This window comes from Falco rusticolus, chromosome 6, assembly GCF_015220075.1.
Source record: "Falco rusticolus isolate bFalRus1 chromosome 6, bFalRus1.pri, whole genome shotgun sequence".
NCBI lineage: Eukaryota > Metazoa > Chordata > Aves > Falconiformes > Falconidae > Falco > Falco rusticolus.
The window spans coordinates 62,651,798-62,670,822 of record NC_051192.1 but is presented as its reverse complement, the minus strand read 5'-3'; the positions used below and the strand labels follow the sequence as shown (position 1 = coordinate 62,670,822).

At 51.0% G+C, this 19,025-nt stretch overlaps 1 protein-coding gene and 1 long non-coding RNA gene across 3 annotated transcripts; one reads left to right on the top strand and one right to left on the bottom strand.

The window, feature by feature from the left end:
- Nucleotides 1–2,393: 2,393 nt before the first annotated feature.
- CYS1 (cystin 1) lies at nt 2,394–18,408 on the bottom strand. The gene is made up of 3 exons (XM_037392586.1): nt 17,552–18,408; nt 8,764–8,813; nt 2,394–3,367 (listed from the first exon to the last, which is right to left on the bottom strand). Exons 1-3 carry the CDS (start codon nt 17,798–17,800, stop codon nt 3,262–3,264), a joined length of 405 nt encoding a protein of 134 aa, XP_037248483.1. The 5' UTR covers nt 17,801–18,408; the 3' UTR covers nt 2,394–3,261.
- Nucleotides 4,404–17,464, top strand: LOC119150234. 2 transcript variants are annotated; one of them, XR_005104976.1, is made up of 4 exons: nt 4,404–5,156; nt 5,334–6,060; nt 15,847–16,173; nt 16,911–17,464. It is a non-coding gene; the product is annotated as an uncharacterized LOC119150234 (long non-coding RNA). The 2 variants fall into 2 exon arrangements; XR_005104975.1 differs by having other exon boundaries at nt 4,404–6,060.
- Nucleotides 18,409–19,025: the final 617 nt, after the last annotated feature.

Here is a 19,025-nt window from a genome sequence, read left to right as displayed (position 1 = left end):
CCAGGTAAAAGACAACTCGCTTCCTAAAACTGCTCTGTTGCTGATCGGTTTTCTCAGTTGCTCTTTGGGGAAGAGTTCTGCCCATTTACTGGGCTACTGAAAGGCAGAGCTCTGCAAGAAGCAGCAGCATCCATTGCAGTGCTGTTAGACAGAAAGGGCATCTATGAAGGGGGAAACAAAAGGATTCAAAGCCTTTGTTTGTTTAGGAAAAACCCAGATTTGAGTAAAATCGAGAGTCTGAGTAAGTGTGCAAACCGGTTTGGTAGTTTCAGGTTCATTGGTTTTGATTTTTAAGGTCTTGGGTTGAGTAATTTAAAAAATAGGGCTTTAATGCTTTCACCACCTGAACCTTTCAGCTGGAATCTTGTTGCACGGCCAGGTAAGAAACCCCCTGAACTCATGGAAGCCACTAAGCTCAGAAGTGGTGATATTTCTTCATGTACTAAAAGGGAATTTTTCATGATTACCTGAAAAATTACTCTCTTTAGTCCTCTCAGCAACTGTGGTTTTGCCTCACTTAAAAAATAATAGCAATAGAAGGTAGGTATAGACAGCCAGCTGGCCAGTGAGGCTTTCTTACCCTTTAGGCTGGTGCAACACAAGATGTGTAGCATTTGTCTTTGTTAGATTAAAAATGTAGTTATCTGGTTAATATACATAGCCTTTTGCTGTTGCATTAATGGGGATTAATAGCATTAGCTCATACCCCATGTCAGCTACCTTGTCTTATGCTGTGTCTATTGCACAGGAGGGTAGTTTCTAAAATGATTAATGGCAGACTCTCCAGCACCCTACTGAATTTCAGCAGAATTGTTTTAGGGGCAGGAAGTACTGGCAAACCAAGTAATTTTTTGTCTTACAAGTATTTGTGATTTGATGATGGTTATAGAGGAATACAATGAAAATAAACTTTCTGATAATTCGGCTGGTGGGATGTCAGCATGCACTGCCTGAGATGTGGCAAAGGGATCTTCATAGTGCAATTTTTTTTTTTTTTTAAAAAAAGCAATTAATTAAAGAAATCTCTCTTGAAATTAGTTACGGGCTTAGATACTTCTTCAAGGTGTTTGTTTACCTGAAAATGATCTAGTGTCCTGTTTTCGCTGAATGGACCATAAGTAGGGTTACACTGACACCAGATAGTTAAAGCTGTGCAGTTGTGCCTCCCTGGGTACCAACCCCACTGCCACCCTCCCAGTTTCAGCGTGCTGCTGGGTGCGGGTTTGTCGCAGATGGAGGAGCACAGTCCCTGACAGTCCTTGGGCAGACTGAGGACTTGAGTGCCACCATCCCATTCTGCACAGTATGAGAATAAGACAGATGGTGGTGAGCCGTCCTGTGTGGGCTGGCTCTGTGGTCAGAGCACGGCACTGACCATGGAATCACAGAATGGTTTGGGTTGGAAGGGACCTTTAAAGACCATCTAGTTCCAACCCCCTGCCATGGACAGGGACACCTTCCACCAGACCAGGTTGCTCAGAGCCCCATCCAGCCTGGCCTTGGACACATCCAGGGATGGGGCATCCACAGCTTCTCTGGGCAACCTGTGCCAGTGGCTCACCACTCTCACAGCAAAGAATTTCTTCCTAGTATCTAGTCTAAATTTACCCTCTCTCAGTTTAAAACTGTTACCCCTCATCCTATCAAAGCGCCCTGGCTGGCATGCTGGAAGCTCTCGCCTCCAAACATAGCTTGCAATCTTTGTGGGAGGCTGGTTCCCTTTCTGCTGCCCACCTCTGCTCTGCTGGGTGCCTGGCAGCTCCCGAGCTCTCCAGCAGAGCGCAATGCCCAGCTTTGCTGAAGGCTGCTGCAGGAAGGACAACTAGAGCATTAGTATGTATGCCAGGGGTATAATCTAGTGTCTGCCTCACGGCATCCCTCCCACCATCCCCCGAGGATGCACTCTGCTTGGAGTCTGCAGGCACCGTAAGGTGATTCACCGTGTGAGCTAGAGAGCCTTTTTCAAAACATTTGATGCCTTTTACTGAGGGCTACATAGAGTACAGATGCATTTATTTCTGTTTCACAGATACCAGGAATTACAAAGAAGTTAAAATACAGCATTTTAAGATGTGTCCTGCTGTTTCCTCTTGCATTTACACAGGCTGTGTGAAGAGTTCATCTAATGTCTTTTATGCTTAAGCTGAAGACAGAAATAAGGTATTTTTCTACTTCTGATAATAAGCAGCTACTCATAGTATGTTAAGATGCAGGTAAAATAAAAGCATGAACCCTAAAATACCAACCTTCCCTGTCTGAGAGCACTGAAAATATATGGTTTCCTCTGGAGAGACAACTTTCTGCTTAACTTTTCAGTCAGCTAATGGTAAAATGCAGTGATTTTTCTTCTAGGCTACCCACTGAGGACAAGAAATAGGTGGGAAGGCCAGGAGTGATAATTCTGAAAATTTATTGCAAACAGCTGCTCTACAATAGCATGCAAGTCCCTCTCAAAATGGTGCTTGCTGGCCACAGCGAGGCAGCGCCGGGGACATGCCTCCCGCTTTCGCTGAAGGATCCACACCAAGGAGCCCCAGGTACGACACTGATGCTGGGATCCCTCCCCAAAGGGGTCGTACAAATCCTCTGCGCCCTGATGGCTCCCAGGAGCCTCATTTTGCCTATTGTAGTGGGATTCGAACTCTGGGATTACACTGCCTATGTACTGGACAGTGCGCTCACTCCCCATTTCATCTTACATCCCATACTGGGGACCACATTCCAAGAGACAATGCCAAGTCCAGACCTGGAACTGAGGCTTGCGCAGCACAAGGAGTAAATTTGACCTGTTTTAAGTGGCAGGAACGTGAATTTCATGTAACATCTCCTTAAATGAGATCTGAATCGAATGATATTACTGCATTTTTCTTCTGCTAAGACAAAACAAGATCTTCCTTCAAAACACCATGTCTCAGCACTTCTGGTACGATGCTTCGATTCTAGTACTTCTTCATTGGTAAATACCATTTAGAGATGAGCTGCTAAATATTGATTCACAAGATTAATTGCTCTGTCCTCCAGTGGCGCTTATCCAAAATCAGCAGTTGGTGAGGATCCTCACAGTCTCGCTCAGAGCTGGCTGGGAGGGCTTTCTCCTCCATGCTTCCCAAGCAGCCACACTGCTTCTCACAGTCCATCTCCCTTTGCCACCCACCTCTCCAGTGCCGTCTCGCTGTGCAAGGGGTTATTTTGTCAGCAGCAGTTTTGCTCCAGCTGTGCTTCCAGGAACATGCTTGAAGATCTTGTGGCACGGGGTTGGGTTCAGCGGCAGTACTCCCGCTCGATGCTTGCCATGAGCTCCTCCTCTGAGTAATCATATGATACTGTGGACTGTGCCGCCAGCTTCTTGCTGTTCCTTTGTGGGCACCTGCCAGGGAAGGCAATGAGTTATTGGTGTTGTGACAGAGAATCAAGACACAAGATGACCCTTACTTCTTTTTTTTTTTTTTTTTGTGAATGGAAAGATCAAGTTGCATATGGCTTGCTGAGACACAGATACTCTGTCATGTCTAGTTCCCCCACCCCACAGACACATTGCTTGCTGACATTTGCTGTCACTTGGCACCTGTTTCAGTCTGCAAGTTCATTACAGCACAGCCCTTACAATGCTCCAGATCAAACTCCCAGAACCTTTTGGTGAGTTAGGTTTGAGGCCTGGCTAAGGGACTGCATAACCTTTATGCTAGTTACTAGTTTTAAGGTTTTATGCATTTTTGTTTGTATCTGTAAGGAATCTTTGTTTGTATCTGTAAGGAATTTGAGTTTCAACCAAAATATGAATGCAAGTACCTCAGACTGCTCTTTGGCTTTTATTTATTTTCACATCAGCACAACTCTCCCACAAGTGGGAACCGATGTACGATTCAAAGGCAGCTGGTATGGGTTTTATTGGTGTTATCAGAGGTGGTTCGTGTTGGGTACAAGGGAAATCTGCCCCTACCTGCATGAGGGAGAACAGTGAAAAGTCTTCTGCAAGCTTTGACCTCTGTAGCTCACGCTACCAAGTCCGTCTACTGATCTTGCCCTCCAGGGCTGAAAAGGGGAGACAGCAGCTGCCAAGCGAGCACTCCTCTTTGACCTTGCAGAGAACTGGGAGGCGAGCTAGCCGGGCTGTCAGGCCAGTCATCTCTGGAAGCTAGGGCACGTGGCTCCGTGAAATGGAGGTCATGGTGAGGTACAGAGCTAAGCGGAGACTTGAGTTGGTAAATCTAAACTGTGAAGTGCTCTGCCATGACATGTCAACTGAGATTGGTGAGCTTACCTTATGACCATCCGCTGGTGGAGAATAAATAAGCAAGAAAGAAATGGTTTTGTACAGTTGCCAAAGAGGAGAGATTCTCATATCCAACAGCAGGGCTCCAAACCGGTCCCAGACGCATTATGTAGCATCTATTGACTTACCATTTCTCTGAGGACAAGATCTCTCCCACCCTTGGTCTGGCATCTGGGATTAATTTGGCCATCAGCAACCTCCAGTGAAAAAACTAAGGACCTGCTTACTAGATGAAATCTAAGGAGCTGCCCCAAAGCAAGCAAGTAGACATAGAATCAGAAACCAAAGAACCCTGAAATGCTTTTCTAAGGAAACCTTGTCATATAGAGGAGGTGCTTTCATAAACTGCCCTTCCTGGGCAAGGGAGCACCCGCAGCATTCCTCGAACAGGCAGCAGCCAGTCTCTGCTGCTATCGCTGCAGAGCAAAAGGCAGCAGTGCAGCCCTTCCTCTCTTCTTATCTGCCTGGCTCAGAAAGGCTCCTGCCCAGTCCAGCTGCTCTGACCCAGCTGTGTTAACACCGTGCCCGCCCCCACGCGTGTCAGAAAGAGTTTGATGTTCTTCCTGGAGCAGCCTGGTGACCAGCCAGCTGGTGTGGCAGCTGGGCCATGTGGGTGTCCCACACTTATTTACGCTGCACCGTGCCCTTGATGGCAAGTTCTACTGGCAGCAAGATGGCAGCAAGTAGGATTTAGCCAGTGGACTCTTCTGCTTATTCCTTTTATTTTTTATTTTTTTCTTCTGATGGTCTGCAGGGAGTCCGGTTTCCACCGTAGTAAATGAGAACTGGGAAGAAAGCTAAAGGTTCAAGAACTCAAAGCATACACCAGCAGCTACAAAGCAAGGACTGGGAAAAAGGAAATGCAGAAATCTGACTTAAGCAGGTGATTTATTGATTTAAACTCTGCACTGTGATAATCCTTAAACTAATTTTATATTACGTGATGAATTAGAGGCAGAGCTCTTGGCAGCTTGCTTGCAGGCCCACAGAAGAGTCATTGTTTCTCTTAGTGGTTACATAATTTCCCACTGTTAATTATTCCTGACACTTTGGCTTGCAGGGTGACCTCCAAGCATGGGAGAAAATCTCCAGGTAAAATTGGTACTCATTGAAACACAGATGTGCTCTTCAAAAGACAAAAGCAAACCTCCCTTACCACGCACCTCTCGGAACTGAGAGGAACAGAGGGGGCTGTGTTTGTTTCAAGAGCAAAGGAAAAACAAGTTGCCCTTCATGTTCTTCCTCCCTATTTTTTTGTGGCAAATTTCTGTATCATTTAATATGGAAAAACTGAAATTAATTAAGAAACAAGAGATTCAATATGGGTAACAGGAGAAAGTTCTGCACCCTGAGGACAGCAAGCAGACAGAGGATCAGGCTGTGGTTGCACAGGCTCCATCCTTGGAGACTTTCAAGACCTGACGGGACAAGGCCTGGAGGGTTCTGCTTTGACCTCACAGTTGATCCAGCTTGGAGCAGGAAATCGGACTGCAGACCTCCTGAGGCTCTCCCAGCCTGAACCCTGATCTCAAAGGTACGCTGGTGCAGCTGTTTCTGCTGGCCCTGGCATCAAAAGAGAGGCTGTGGCGGGGAAATTCCACGCACAGGACATGGGCAGGACAGGAGCTGTGGCCCACAGCCCTCTCCCACGCTCCGCCAGCTGCTCCGGCGCCAGAGGTGGCCCCTTACTGCTCCCACCAACAGGCAGCCGGGGCTGTGGATCGGGGCTTGCAATCACGCAGAATCCAGCTGAGGGCTGTTACTGTTTCCGATTTGGAAAATAACAGGTCAGTGCATTGAGGGGAAAAATTTTCAAACCTCAGATGTTCTGGGGGAAGAGGGAAACCCGGGAAGGAGCGAAGTGGAGAGAGAGCTAGCTGAAAAGCGTACAAGAGGGGAATTTGCAGCACGGTAGGACAGCGAAGGAAAAAAAGGCCGGTGCAGATCCATCAAGATTATTGTGCAGGCTTCTCATTATGAAAAAGTTATTAACAGCTTGGAGGGAGTTTAGAAAGCAGCAATAAAAGTGATTTAAGAGGCTAGAGCAAAGCAATTTAGGAAAGAGGAAAGCAAGAAATATGCTCCATTTCAGCTAAAAGCCTCTCTGTGTTTAAAGATTATTAAGGGAAGGAGGGTTATTTATTCTTTTTTTATGGAACAACAATGAACTGTGCCATGAGGAGAAGGAATGCAAAGGGCAAAATTAGACCAAAAGTGAGCAAAACCACCTTGGAGCAAGGTCCCAGCTGTAAGGATGGCTGGCAGTGCCCCATCCCTGCTGTCAGGCAGCTGCCTGGTGTGGGGGAGAGCTGCCTGTGGGCTCTGGTGACAGCATCCCTGGTGGGTGGCTAGGGTGACAGCTCTGAGGCAGAAACCTGAGTGAAGTGGCTGAAAACTAGGCTGGGGTGAATCTAGGCCAGTGTTTTTTATTGTTTTGTTGAGGATGGGAAAGTCCAGGGTTAATCATTAAAATGCCTTCTGCAAGACTTTGCAGCTGAAAAATGGGTCAAAACAACGCCCCGGTAACTCTGCCAGTGACACGAGCCTTGGCAGCAGCAGGAAAATCATTACCGCGTTCCTGGGCTGTGTCATCCCACCCGTGGACTACCAGATGCTAAAGAGCGGTTCCCAAAAGAACTGCGGGGGTAGAAGAGGGGTAACACAGTGCAATCAGGAATCCATCCAGCCATGTTCCCGTGCACATCTATTTATTAGGGCCTGGTTTAGATGCTTACGTGGTGGCACACAGGCGTGTTTGCAGCACAGGGACTGCACACCTACAGCATCTGTCTCGTGTTGACTGCTCTCTTGGCAGATAATAGTATTAAGTCTCTGTATTTAGTTTTTCTTCTCCTTGCTTGGAATTTATTTCTTATTTAATGTGGCTTTACGGGAATTTCTTCAGTCAGCAACTCTATAAAGACAAGGCTGATTTTTGCTGCTTGTAACATGAGTGTTTATCTAGAATAATTCTAGCCACAGAAATGTGAAGGGTGAGGCACCTGCACACATTAACTGCTGTTTCAGGGGCTTGATTTGATTTGGTTTCTTCAAAATGCAGTTTTGCTGGGTGCTGGACCATTTTAAAAACGAACAAAAAAGAGGTTTGCATGCAGTTCTTGCCAGCAGAAATTGCAGCCCTGCTTACCATGGGTGGCAGAGGCAATCCGCACGTGACCTGTGCTATGGGCTCTGCAGTGAGTATAAAGTAAATGTTATCTAAACGAAAATAAGCTCCTGCTCTGTCATCCCAGATCAGAAACCTGTTTCCTCTATCTCAGGTTTTCCTTTTGTGTTTCAAAGAGGGAGGGAGAAAGAAAGCCTTGGCAGGGGGTGAGGGGCCAGTGGGAGCCTGGGGCTGGGGAGCTTGGTGTGGGACTGCAGCAGGGCTGGGTGTGCACCCCCAGAGAAGACTGCTCAGTTGCCGTAGCCCAAAGCCTATTGAGGATGCTGGCGAGTCCAGAGGGGTTAAGGTCCCTGCGAGCGCACCTGTACAAACCTCACCCTCAGGAAAGGTAAGGGCAGCCACATTTTGCAAGCACTCCCCAAACAAGCAGCCTCTCACCAGGTGAGCTCCCTGTCAGCCGGGAGGGAGAGGAGGAGGAGGAGGAGGAGGAGGGAGGAGGAGGAGGGAGGGTGGCAGCTGGCGCTGGGGCTCTCGTGTCACATCGACCAGCGCTGCTCGGCGTTACTAGGTCACAGCCCGATGGCCAGATTGGCAGATTAGTCAGCGCTCGAGTGCTGCAGGAGCAGAGGGGCTGGATGACAGTCAGAGCTTAATGTTGAAGAGAGTTGCTTTTTAGCATAAGAAGATGGTATTTTAAGATGGTTTTCCAAGCCTTTATGTTTCATCTGGGTTTCCTTAACATGTGCATCAAACTGTTCCCATTGCTCCCAGTGCCAGCAGACTGGGAGGCGCAGCCTGCTCGGTAGCTTTTGCTTGTGGAAGATTTCAATTTCTTTTGTGGGCACCCAGTGCAGTAGGTCCCCACCATTCCCAGGTCCCTGAGGGACACTCTTGTTGCTAACTGGTGTGGCATGGGAGTGTCTCATGGATTTTCTCTTATGATTCCTGGGAAGCAGAGATGTTCTTTTCTACATGCTGAAAGAGCCCACGGGTGAGCTGTGGGTGAACAGGGCCTGACCTATTTGTTGGAGCGAACCTCCCCAGCTTGTCACAAGCTCCCTCAAGGTGCCTCTCTGACATGTGGACTAAATGCAGCCTAAATTCTGCATTGCTCGTGACCAGGAATGAATCTCTATACTGTACTTGAGCTGGAGCCTGGATCTTTTCAGGCAGCACAGCTCCTGGGTTTTTTAAAATTGGCAAATAGGTAGAGGACAGAATATTTAGGACTCTAAACCATTCCACACCATTCCCACCTCGTTTGTACAGTGGGAGGTGTGCAGGAATAGCTTTTCCTTTTATGCTCCCTTTGTTCCAGCTGCTTTCTCCCCCTGCAGATACAACAAATGCACAGGGTACTCACTGATGGTCAGCATCGATCTCTGGGCCTGGTGGGCTTCTGGTTGCCAAAGCCTGGGAAAGGAGAAAAGTCATGTATTTCTGTTATAACACTGTAATGTTGAGGGATGTGATTCCGCCCCTCCACTCCACTCCGGCGAGACCCCCCTGCAGCGCCGGGTCCAGCTCTGGGGCCCTCGGCACAGGGGAGACATGGACCTGTCGGAGCGGGTCCGGAGGAGGCCACAGACATGGTCAGGGGGCTGGAGCAGCTCTCCTGTGAGCACAGGCTGAGGGAGTTGGGGCTGTTCGGCCTGGAGAAGAGAAGGCTGCGGGGAGACCTTACAGCGGCCTTTCGGCACTTAAAGGGGGCCTATGAGACGGATGTAGAGAGGCGCTTTATCAGGACCTGTAGCAACCGGACAAGGGCCAATTGTTTTAAACTGAAAGAGGGCAGATTTAGATTAGATACTAGGAAGAAATTCTTCACTGTGAGGGTGGTGAGGCACCGGCACAGCTTGCTCGGAGAAGCTGTGGATGCCCCATCCCTGGAAGTGTCCAAGGCCAGGCTGGATGGGGCTCTGAGCAACCTGGTCTGGTGGAAGGTGTCCCTGTCCACGGCAGGGGGTTGGAGCTAGGTGATCTTTAAAGGTCCCTTCCAACCCAAACCATTCTGTGATTCCATGGTCAGTGCCGTGCTCTGACCATAGAGCCAGCCCACACAGGACGGCTCACCACCATCTGTCTTATTCTCATACTGTGCAGAATGGGATGGTGGCACTCAAGTCCTCAGTCTGCCCAAGGACTGTCAGGGACTGTGCTCCTCCATGGCAGGGGGTTGGACTGAATGATCTGTAAGGTCCCTTCCAACTCAAACCATTCTTTATTTCTATGAAACCTATCTCTGTCTATAGCAGGCTATGTCTGCCCTGGTTTAAACCCCCTAACAACCTCCACGGAGACAATACAGGTAAAAGACAGTCCGCTTTACTGAGCACTGTTCTGCTCTGTGTCAGTGTTGAGGGCAGCTGGGTGGCTGCAGGCTCCAGAACTGAAACCACTGAACGTTAACGTGGTAATCCTCCCAGTTTTCCCATGAATACCCACTGCCCCCCCCAGCTGACAGGTATGAAAACACCTGCTGAGGAAGGAAGTTACGGCAACACAGATCCAATTGTTTCTACCTGACAAAGCTGCTTCCCTGAAATGATCCATCTGGAGTGAAACATCCACCTTCCCTATGCTGGAAGCCCATGGATTTCCAACGGGGCACCAGAGGGTCAACCAAAGCCAAACCTTTGGCATTTAAAATGGGAAGATGATGGGACCTTGGGTCTGTCTGAGCCCCCAGCTGGACCAGTAACAAAATGAACCCACTTCAGCCAGATGCTACTGAGAAGAATATAACTTTTCTCTTTTTCTACTTCCTCACTGTACTCGCATGGGGAAAGGAAGGGGGACAGGGATGAGGGCTGTGGCTTTGCACAGAACTAGACTCATTTTGGCTTGCCATTATTTTTTATGAGCTGCAGTTCTAAAGCTGGTGGGCCTTCTTCATAGAAGTTATCCTAAATCTCATGATGACACTAACAGATGTTAAACGGGTAGCACACAGAACCAAAGCGAGGACTTGGCTTCCAGAAAATAGAAATGAAAAGTTGTTCCATCAGCGTGAAAAAGAGAAAAAAAAATTCCTGCACAAGAAAAAAGGGAAGCAAAGGAAGCAGGGAGTGGTGCTGAAAACCTTCCAGGTCAGAGCCATTGCCTATACATCTGCTGTGCAGTGTTTCTGAAGGGCTGGATGGGATCAAGCGATTCCTCAGAAAGATCGTGTATCAAACCTGTGCTGTCCCGAGGTCCAGCAGTGCATGGGACTGGTGCTGGTAACCCTGGGAGCTATGGAGGAGATATCTCTCCATAGGCAGCACCGGTAAGGCAACGATGGCTTTATGCACAGTTTTGGGCTGATGTAAATCAGTTTGTGTTGGTCAGGCTTGTATATGGTATCTGCTGGATAGAAATGTCCACCTGGGTGTCTGCTGTTAATGCGTGGCACCTGACTTCAATTTGAGAGGAGATGTTTTCACTATGGTCCTTCCTCAGCTGCTTTCCAGGTGGATGGACAGGAATTGAGGTTTAAACACAGTGGTTTCAGGCGCTGCTAGGCACACAGGTACTTGGCAGCAAACTATTCAGCTCTTCCCCGGTTCCTGGCTGGGCTTTGTGCTGCGGTCACCTTTGGCTCCCATGCTTGAGCAGGTGAGGGGGGGCTGCAGCAAAGACTCCTCTCTCATGGCACTGCATCAACACCTCTTCCAGGCAAACCCTAAGTGGCTTCTATTTCTGGAGCTGGGAAAGGCGTCTGCTATCCACTGTCTTTCATGTCCTAGCTGCTTGCTTAAAATTACAAACTAGATCTCTACGGAAGACTTGTAACATCTTTTGATGCCTGTCAAAAGGCACTCCACTTCCCCTCAGAAGAGCCCGCGCTCTTTGGCAGCACTTTGTTTTCTCTGGAAGAGCCTGAACTGTTCTAGAAACAGCTCCTGGGTCCAAGTGGAGATGAGGCTATGTGAGAAAGCTGACAGTGATGGAAGAGAGTTCCCGCCTGGTTTTTTGGCATAGTTTCTTGGCAATCTCCTACAAGTGACAAGAGCAAGCAGCAGAGCCAGGAGGACACCGTGCTGAGCTCCAGGGGCTGACTTCTCCCGGGAGCACACCCCACAATGCAGCCCTGCATCCTCATCATCACCATCACCCACTGGGCTACTGCTGCCACCCTGGTTTCCTACCACCAGGCAAAGTACATTATTCATTCTCAGCACCGAGGGGAATACAGTTCTCAAGGAGTGCTTTGATGCTACTCTTCCCACAGCGAGAACCCAGCTTCCAACAGTTCTGGGCAAAGGATGGGTTTGGATCATTTTAGGGAGGGGTTTGAAGTGTACAGTAAGTTGTCTTTTTTTCTTCCCTTGTGGCTGACTCCTCCATATTACGAGCTGTACGTGTTGTGTGGGTGGAAGACAGAATTAATTAGTCATCAGGATGGAGCAGCTCTGGTTAGCAAAATCTGCTTCCCTGTGCAAAATCAGCTCCCACCTTCTCCAAGGGATCTGTCAGCAACAACACTTATTTCCCAAGAGAATTTGGCATTGGTACAGGTAGACATTTAATTTGGTGCATGCGGGAAAAATGGTGGCGAGTAAAACCAAAAAGCACCTCCAGCCTCTGCCTTTCCACTGCCATCAGAGCCTCCTTGCTTCGGGAGCTGCTCCTAACCCGGCCGGGTGAACGACGCGTGGCTTCGCGGTGCCCAAGTGACACCCTGCGGGCAGCAGGCAGGATGCGGAGCCGGCTGTCGCAGGCAGTGAGACATAACAAAACCTGACCCCACCCAGCCCGCTCCGGATTGCTGTAATGTACATGATGCAAGTTCAGCAGATAATTAGTATTAGCCCTTTTTGTGGGTTAAGATGATGTGCACGTCACGACACTTTAGTATTATGGGTTCCTATCCTACAGCTAAATAAGTAATTGCTGGCCTGCTTGGCCTATGCCCTGTTAAGAGATAAATGAAGTCAGCTTCTCCTTTCTGCAGCTTGCAGTCATCTTTTTATTACTCATCCAGACTGCAGCGTGTCTCCTTGTTTTCCACCCTGTTCCCAGCGTCGGCATCTCATGCTGGGGTCTGTTGTGCTACAAAGCCCCACATTGCTACCACGTCCAGGTTTAAAGGGTTGGATATTAAGCTCACCCAGCATGTACTCGGGTTTAATTTAGTGTAATGAGATGTGAGGCGGAGTGGTGTGACAGCCATTGCACACACAGTTCAGCCGTCCTTTACGTTAGGGCAGTGGCTCCTGGGGGCAAGGCAGAGTGGAGAGCTGGATGCAGGGGCTATTTCTCTCTACTCCCCCCAACCCGGTGCAAGCTGTGGCTGGCATTGCTCACGGTCCTGCCTGCCATAACCCCCCTGCTCCCTCCCTTCTCCTTCTGTCAGCTGTCAGGGTGAGTTGGGTGAGAGCACCCTCCCCTGGGACCTGCAGGGCAATCTGGAGCCGTAGCTCCGAGCTGCCCTCGAGCTGTGTTGAAACCGGCCGATGACAGCCTCAACTAGTAAAATCACATCGTCTCCAAAACTGGGTGGCCGATTTGAAGCTGCCTCTTAGGGGTGCTCCCTGTACTGCCCCCCGAAACATTATTTGGGAGACTGTGAGTTGGTCCTGGCCCTGGCCAAAACCATGCCAGCTCAGTGGGGCAGACGGCCATGGTCTGACGCCAGGCAGTTGCTATGGTATAGTTTACTGGTACAGATACAGCCCTGAGATAGAGTAGAGTAGAGGTACAGACCCTGAGTGGTCCCGTGATGCGCAGGGGAGCCTGGAGAGTGACTGAGTCACTGTCTACGTGGGAGCAGTGTGGTCCCCTGCCAGTGCTGGTCCACTGGTCTGTGGTTTCATTTTGTGGCTTTTCTGCAGGATGTAAGTCAGTGCCTCCTTCCCTACCTCTGCTCCTCCCAAATCCCTCTTCACAAACACCCCGTGAACTGGACCAGGGGACCGATCGGAGCTGGAATGAAAATCCCCTCCTTTGGGGGGGAGGAAGGTGATGTCGGCCGGCTGGAGTGCGTTGCAGATGCCGTTTGCAGCAGAGCCACAGATGGTACAGCAGAAGGGCAGCACCCTCCAGCGACGCCAGCAAATAATGTGGATGGTTAAGGCCGTCATCACCGCCAAATACCGCCTCTCACAAACCGCAATCGGAGTTATCGCTGGCAAAAACCAATCTAGCTTACCCAACGTGTCAGCAGGTACCAAACGGGCCGTATAGCCCCAGCTGCATCCTAGGCAAAGCACTCCCAGCCTTGCTCAGGTCTGCAGCAACATCCTCTGGCCAGCGAAGGAATTGGGAGCAGGCGGTGGACGGGAAGTGGGCAGGGATGCAGGGAGTTCCCACGCTGCTTCTCTCCTGCCAACGAAAACACCAGCTCCCAGCTATTCTGCGCATGCCCTGGGCTTAGTGTTTAGTTCAGGGATGGTTTCAGGGCAAAAGCAACCCATGCTCTACCAAGTGATGTGGGTGGGTGGGTGGGAAATACCTAAGTCAGCAGTTTTCCAAGTGCAGCTGAAACACAGCTGTGCTGGGAGGGTGACACTGGCTGAGGGGACAGCACAGCTCCCTGCTTGCTGGGCTCTGGTAAAGTTTCAGGTGCTTTTAAATAGACAAGGAACATAATGTGAGAGAGAGGGAGACCTTTTGCTCAGCAACCACCAGATCCATACCTGGACAATTGCAGAATCTGAAATAATCTCACTTTGGACCTTTTACTTAGCTGCTTCCCTAGTTTGGAGCTCAAGGATTCCCAAATGTTCAGTTGGAAAAGACCTTGTCTGAAGGACCCTGGCCAGTGGAGCACAGCTCCTGACACAACTGTAGGAGAACATCTTGACTTGGCTCTTTTTTTTACCATTAAAACCAGGAAGAAAAAGCTGAAATAAATTGCTAACAGCACTGAACTAGAAAGATCAAATTTCTGTTTGGAGGAAGCATACTTTCATTAGAGTAGGAAAAATAAACCTATCTGAGTTCCTGTGAGAAATTAATGGGGCTTGACATAAAATGTCCCCACAGGACCCCTGTGTGTTTGCAGCTGGGACCAGCCAGCCACGAGATGATGCTGCGCCACATCAATGTGCAGAAAGAACATTTATCTGGCTGAAAAAAATCACGCAAAGCTTTGAAGACCTGGGTGTTTGGAAAGTATATGACAGTCCCTCTAGGAGTCAGCTAAACATACCCTCTACCCGTGTTATTCCTGTGCTGCAGCTGGGGCTTAGGTTTACCGTAATCACATCCCCTCTCCAGTTAGAAGGAGTAACGGCACCATGGAAAAAGCTGTTAAAAGCAAGACCCTAACATGTCTGCGTGATTCTACCATTTCAGGAAACCAGTGGGGAAACGTCTGAGGCTGCAGCCTCTTCCCTGGTTTCCACCAGGAGCTGCCACCCTGCTCTGTGCTGCAGCAGCACCTGCAAAACCACAAGTACTTTTTCTGTCTTGAACAAAGAAACAAGGAAAAAGCACGTACAACCATCTGGAACTGAGGGCAAACCTGAAAATGGACATTTGATGCTGATAAGGAGGTGCTGGGGTCTGCTCCAAGCTGGATTCAGGTTCCCCATTAGGATTTGGTTCCCAGCCCACTGCCGTGATGTGCTTTCATGCTTCTCACTCCAAAGCACTATTTGAATGCAACAGAGGTATCTCAAGCTTTTAAATGCAGCTGCATCCCTCTCCACCAGCCCTTGCCACCTGGCATAACCCCCCATCAGCGCTGCCGGCTTGCTGCTGGAGGACAAGGTGCATCGGGGTTCAGGTGCGAAGCACAGCGTTGGTGCAGAGCACGCTCAGGAGAAACCCAGCCTGACAGCAGAGAGCTGAGCCCTGCTTGCAGGCACCCGCTCTCTTCTGGCTGGTGGCAAACCCCTCCTCTCCTCCTTGCTCCTCCATGGGCTATTTCTTCACCAGACTTTTCTACTGTAATATCTCCTCATTGCCTTTCCTCCTCCTCCCTCATCTTTTCTCCATTAGCTCTGTTGAATCAACTTATCCTTTCTGCTCTGAAATTTCTTTGCTCATCCTCCAGCTGAACAGGGCAAAGCAAGCAGGTTCCCACCACAACAGAGAAATTACAAATGACTGGTTGAGAAGCTGGCAAGACCAACAGAAATTGCCCTCAAAATTTCTAGCAAGGAACTAGTGACACAGCGAAGCTGGTATCCCTTTCCAGAAACCTCCTCCACCAGCCTCATGGGAAGGGTGGGACTGCAGTCTGCACAATGACCCCAAAGAATAAACTGCATCCAGTAAACAACCAAAACGGTGCTGCAAAGTTTCCTCCCTCCTTCTCTCAGGCTAGTGACTTTTTAGGCCTCCAGGAGTCAGAAGGGTAAGCCCACGACTACTGTCTGTACCACAGCCACCTCAGCTTCAGGCAAAGAAAATGCTATCAAGAAGAGCTTCAGGTTCAACCTGAAAATATTTAAGACTTCCCTTGTATGGCCTTTACATCTTTGAAAAACACTGGTAATTCTTTGCTGTCTTTCAGACCACTTGTCTGGCTGCAACCAGAGATGTGAACCTCATTCCCAAACAAGACACATCAGCAGCAGCTGGACAAGGAGACACATAAGGTGCTTGGCATCCCTGTCACCCCATGGGCAGCACAGCTGTGTGCCACGGCCACCTGGCCACGCTGGGTGACCGAGGCCCCACGTGCCTGCTTCAGCCTGAATTTTGAGGGCCCTCACAGACATCTCTGCGCTGCAAGGCGTGACGGTGTTCCCACCGTGGGTTTGCACTGGGTGTGACCACAGCTCGGGGCAGCTAAGGTGATGCTACGGGTTCCTCATCATTATTCCTGCCAGAGGAGGAGGTATGCCCCCCCCCCGCCCCATGCCACCCCAGGGGCCACGTCTTAAATTCTTCAGTCTTTCTGGTTTGCTTCTTGTCATGAGTTCACTAGTATCTACTGCCACAGTATACTGTCTCTTTACTGATTTTTGTGAAGAAAGATGAGGGCAGCTCTGTGGCCTTTCTGATACATAATTACCCAGAATACACATCACTTCAAAACAGAGCTAAAATACCACTTTATGCACAGGAAAATTCACAACTGATGTAATTATTATTTTTAAAGATCCAGCCACGATATTCACATGGGGAAACAGAGGGAAAACAGACAGCAGCAGCCTCTGTTCCCATAATTAAAGATAAATGGGAGACATCAGGAGGATTGTTCATAAATGAGAGTCCCTCAGAGGAGAAAGCAGTGCTGGGCTGAGCTCTCCTGTTCGTACTGCAGGAGGGTTTGGAGTTAAAAAAGCAAGGAAAAAATACAACAAGAGCTGTATTTTTTCCATTTCCAAATCTTTTTTTCTTTGAGGCTTTCCTTTAAAACTTGTCTAAAAAAAAAAAAAAAAGGGTTCTCATACTGAACCCTGCCAAGTTTCCTAATGCCAAAATTACTTTGTATTAAAGCTATCCTTACCCCATGGACATGCAGTTTGGCAATGGAAACAACACACTTCCAAAGAGCAAAACTCAAGCATGCAAGGCAGAAAGTTCCTGGGTCCTAAGTGTTCGTTTCTCTTTTTATATTTATTACTTCAGTCTGACGACATTCGCGCATCTGTGGAGAGCAGCGTTTATCGAACAAGCAACACACAAGTTTCAAAGCCAAGCAAAGATGAAAGAAGCCAGTGACTTTTGGCCTCATCCCCAGACGATATAGATGTCTTTTATCTATATAGATATAGTCTTTTTTGGTTTGGTTTGGGGTTTTTTTTGTTGTTTTTTTTTCGGGGGGGGGGGGGGAGATAAACTCCCTCAGAGGTAAATCCATTATTTGTTAAACACAAAGAGACCGAAATGTTTCTTTAGGGAGAGCCAGGCTGCACTCGCAGCGGCTAGCAAACATCGCGCCGCAGCTTTACGTTCGCATTTGTAAACTCCTGCCGACAAGCCCGCCCCAGGGAAAGGCACCAGCTGCACTTCATGAAGTCGAGCTATTTCCACAAGGCAGGAAAAGCAACTTTCAGTGGCCCAGGAAAACGGGAGAGGGGTTCGGCGCCTGCGGGGACGGCGCTCCCGCCGCACCAGCGGGAGCGAGGGCAGCCGAGGGCCGGGCGCGGTGCGCCCGCGGCGGTACGAGCGCTGAGCCCCGGCCCCCAGCGCTCCCCAGCCCCGCATGGAGGGTCCGGGATACCGGCCGGCAGGTGGGCCCGGTGGCGCGGTCCCGGCCGGGCACTTACCGGCTGCTGGAGCGGGGGGGACCCGCCGCTGCCTGCCGCCGCCGCCTCCCCGCAGCGCCCGGCGCCCCGGGGCGGGGGGTTGCCGCCGGCGGCCGGGGCTGGGCGGCCGGGGGCGGGCAGCGCCGCCGCCGCCTCCTCGCACTCGGCCGGCACCGTCTCCAGCAGCTCCCGGTTCTCCGCCGCCGCTCTGCCCGCGGGCACGGCCGCGCCCCCCGCCGCGCCCCGCCGCCGGCTGCTGCCGCTGCCCATGGCCGCCGGTCCCGGAGCCAAGGGCCGTGCGGGCGGGGGGGCGGCGGGAAGCGCTGCCGGGCGCCGCCGCCTCTCCCGGCCGGGGCGGACCGGGCGCGGCTCTCGGCCGCCCCTCGGAGCCTGGGTCTCCGGAAGCCTTCGCGGGGGGGATCCCTGGCAGGAGCGCCCCGGAGGCCGCGGGAAGGAGCCGGGGGTGCAGGGGAGGGGGCACGGGCGGCCCCGCCGCGCTTGTGAGCTGCTCTTGCCCTCCCACAACGAGCGACACCCGCCCGTTATCCCGGGCCTCCGAGCCGTCCCTCGCGTACATCTGCCGGAGCTGGGGACACACACTCGGGGACACCCCCCCCCAGCCGGGGACACGCACCCCCAGCCGGGGACACACACCAGCCGCCAGGCAGCGTGCAGCAGGGGCAGCGACGCCGGGTCCGTTCCAGCAGACCCCCCCCCGCCGGGCCCTGCAGGCCTCTGAGCCAGGCAGCCCGGCGGTGCCACCCGGGCCAGTTTTGGCACCCGGCGCCGGTTCAGGCCGCGCTGCTGGGCCCGGGCGATTTTCTGCCTTTGGGCTGAGCGGTGGAAGCGGTGGAGATTTGGGGAAGCCCCCGTGCAAGGCGGACAGGACAGCTGGGCACCCCCTCAGCCCCTTCCCGCCGACAGAGTCACTCTGCTCCCCAGCAGCCCGCTGAGCCTGCGGAGCAGATCCCCGAAGCACCCCCACCGCCTCCTTCTGCCTTCGCTCCTGACAGCACCCTGGCGATGCAGCCCTGGGCACTCTGGAAGGCCCGGCTGAAATGTACAAGTCCCTGTTAAAGGCGAGGCTGTCGTTTCTCCCCTGGAGAGGAGATCAGGGGGGTAAACCAGCTCTTTGGTTCCCAGCCCCCGTCTGGGTGAGTGGGAAGGACAGCAGGTCCCACAGGGCTGCTGCTCCCCTCCTTCCAAACCAGAGGCTGATAAAAGCAGGAGGAGCAGAGACGTGATTCCTCCTGCTGCTCCTCATCACCAACTGCAATGATTGCACCTACCAGTCATTCGTTCTGCTGGTTCTTCCTAAGCCACCAAGCTGAAGCCCGAGGGTTTGTACCGGAGGGGCTAGCGGAGGGAGGGCAGTGAGGGGTCAGGTCACTGCCAGGCGGCTGGGTGTGTAAGAATGGGGGCTTATAAGAAAGATGAGGACAGACTTTTTAGCAGGGCCTGTAGCAATAGGACAAAGCGTAATGGTTTTAAACTA

Bases quoted from the DNA above. Each gene is read 5' to 3' on its own strand.
- CYS1 (XM_037392586.1), bottom strand. From the start codon at position 17,800: ATGGGCAGCGGCAGCAGCCGGCGGCGGGGCGCGGCGGGGGGCGCGGCC. The intron at 8,814-17,551 runs GTAAGTGCCCGG...CTCCTTTCCCAG, and splicing joins CCCCCCCGCTCCAGCAGCCG to GCTTTGGCAACCAGAAGCCC. The intron at 3,368-8,763 runs GTGAGTACCCTG...CTTCCCTGGCAG, and splicing joins GAGATCGATGCTGACCATCA to GTGCCCACAAAGGAACAGCA.